Below are 1,697 nucleotides of genomic sequence, written 5' to 3'. Positions count from 1 at the left end.
CCCCCCTTTTTTTTCCCCCCCTATGACATATGACCACTATTCCAGAGCAGCCCGTTTACATTTTTATTTCTTATGCTTTTGCCCTTTTCTCCCTGGGGAAGATGAACCATACACAGAGCACAGAACACAACTCCAAGCAAGTATCCACACATTTGATACCACAAGCCAAAGCTGGCTGTAATCAGCTCTTCACTCAGGAAAGCCTATAAAAACCAGGTTTAGGCTATCCCCATACTTGAGCTCGTTGGTACAAAGAGGATCTGCACAATGGGAGTTGAAGATCCCAAGGCTGTACTTGGTCAAGGATGAAGACCCCATGCTGATGGGCCCGCAACGCTTCACCTCATCCCCCTACCAGAGGATTCAAACACTTCACGCTCTTTAAAATTATTTTCTTGCAAGAAACATCGTGTACTTTATCAGCAAGATCAGGGCTTACACAGAGCTTCGCTTCCCCAACAGTAAGAGCAAGACTGACCTCCGGCCCATAGTAGCGCGTTGTGTACGTCAGGTCAATGATCAGGCCCAGTTCTTCCTTCTGCTCTTTGATTTTCTTAATAAGGTCACGAGGCGAAAATCTCTCCTCTGGATGAAGGTTGTGATCAAAGCTCTGAGGGGAAATCAGGTTGAGGAGCAGACATTAAACGCAGGTGCACTGTGACTAGTGGGAGAAGGTTCTTAATCCAGAACCTCCCAAAGATCATCCCTTCACAGAGAAAGACGCAGACAACGAACAAAGGCAGACACAGATAGACACACCAGTTATACCAAGCCAAATCACACCGCGCTCAGGCCCTCACTGATGTGGGACTGTTCAGCTAAGGGTTTCCAGCAGTGACTGAAGACTTTATGCTGTGGCAGAGCACTGCAGCACAACAAACATACCCAGAAATGGAAGCTTTTGTTTGGCAAAAGCTATAGAACAGGCCTTCAGCTCAAACCGAGGTGAACAAACAGCGCTGCTCCCCGCCACAAGCTCCACAATCCCCATGGACATCACCCAGGGTTTGCTTTAGGCCTAACTGCTGCACTCAAACCACTCCAGAGCAGAACTCACCCCAGCACACACCGGCAGGGTCCTCCAGGCACAGCCAGGCAAGGCAGCGGTGCCACCACAGCGACTCCTCACAGCCCACAGCCTCTGCTCCCAAAACTGGGCTCTGGCACTGCATCCATCAGGGTGCACAGCAACAGGAGCTGCCTGCAGCATCCCTCCTGCCCTGACAGAGCTGGCCCAGACAGACCTCCTTGTATCCAGGGTGCCTGGGTGGTGCTGCCAGCACCCAGAAAGTTGCCAACAACCCTGAGAAGCCATTCCCAGCCACCCCCGCAGTGTGAATGCCACCACAATCCCATCACACACTCTGACTGGTCAAACAGCAGTAACCATGCTACGCTCCTCTCTCCCCCATCAAAAATAAACAACAAAATGACCTAATGACGCTCGTTGTCATCTTCCGGAAGGAATTTACTTACTGATTGCCTGCAAAATGACACTTTCCCACAGCCGCTTTCCACCCTAAATGGGCCCGGGGCAGCAGCTGGCGCTTACCTTCTTCAGGGGGACCTTGAAGGCGATGAAGCGGGTGCCCGGCATCCTCCTGCCCAGCGGGACATAGTCGGTCCACCTAAACCCAGCGGCACAGAGAGGTTAAGCCGCTGACCCAGGGATCCGGCCCTGCACTTTCCCCTCCCCA

The 1,697-nt window shown here is 52.2% G+C and overlaps 2 protein-coding genes across 2 annotated transcripts in view; both read right to left on the bottom strand.

Moving 5' to 3' along the window:
* LOC104130357 (STAM binding protein) overlaps nt 1-1,039 on the bottom strand; it is an 18,949-nt gene extending 17,910 nt beyond the window's left edge. Inside the window, exon 1 of the mRNA XM_035898929.1 lies at nt 1,038-1,039. The gene's annotated coding sequence lies outside the window, so the exon portion shown is untranslated. The remainder of the gene's footprint in view (nt 1-1,037) is intronic.
* The window catches only part of DUSP11 (dual specificity phosphatase 11), an 8,070-nt gene that overhangs the window by 3,431 nt on the left and 2,942 nt on the right, over nt 1-1,697 (bottom strand). The window contains exons 2-3 of the mRNA XM_035898909.1: nt 1,553-1,628; nt 479-610 (exon numbers count right to left, since the gene is read on the bottom strand). Coding sequence (XP_035754802.1) covers nt 479-610; nt 1,553-1,628 — 208 coding nt within the window. The remainder of the gene's footprint in view (nt 1-478; nt 611-1,552; nt 1,629-1,697) is intronic.

The sequence above is a fragment of the Egretta garzetta genome, unplaced genomic scaffold (assembly GCF_000687185.1).
Source record: "Egretta garzetta isolate BGI_Z169 unplaced genomic scaffold, ASM68718v1 scaffold238, whole genome shotgun sequence".
Taxonomy (NCBI): domain Eukaryota; kingdom Metazoa; phylum Chordata; class Aves; order Pelecaniformes; family Ardeidae; genus Egretta; species Egretta garzetta.
Note: the sequence above shows the minus strand (reverse complement) of the source record. Positions and strands in the feature narration are given on the sequence as shown.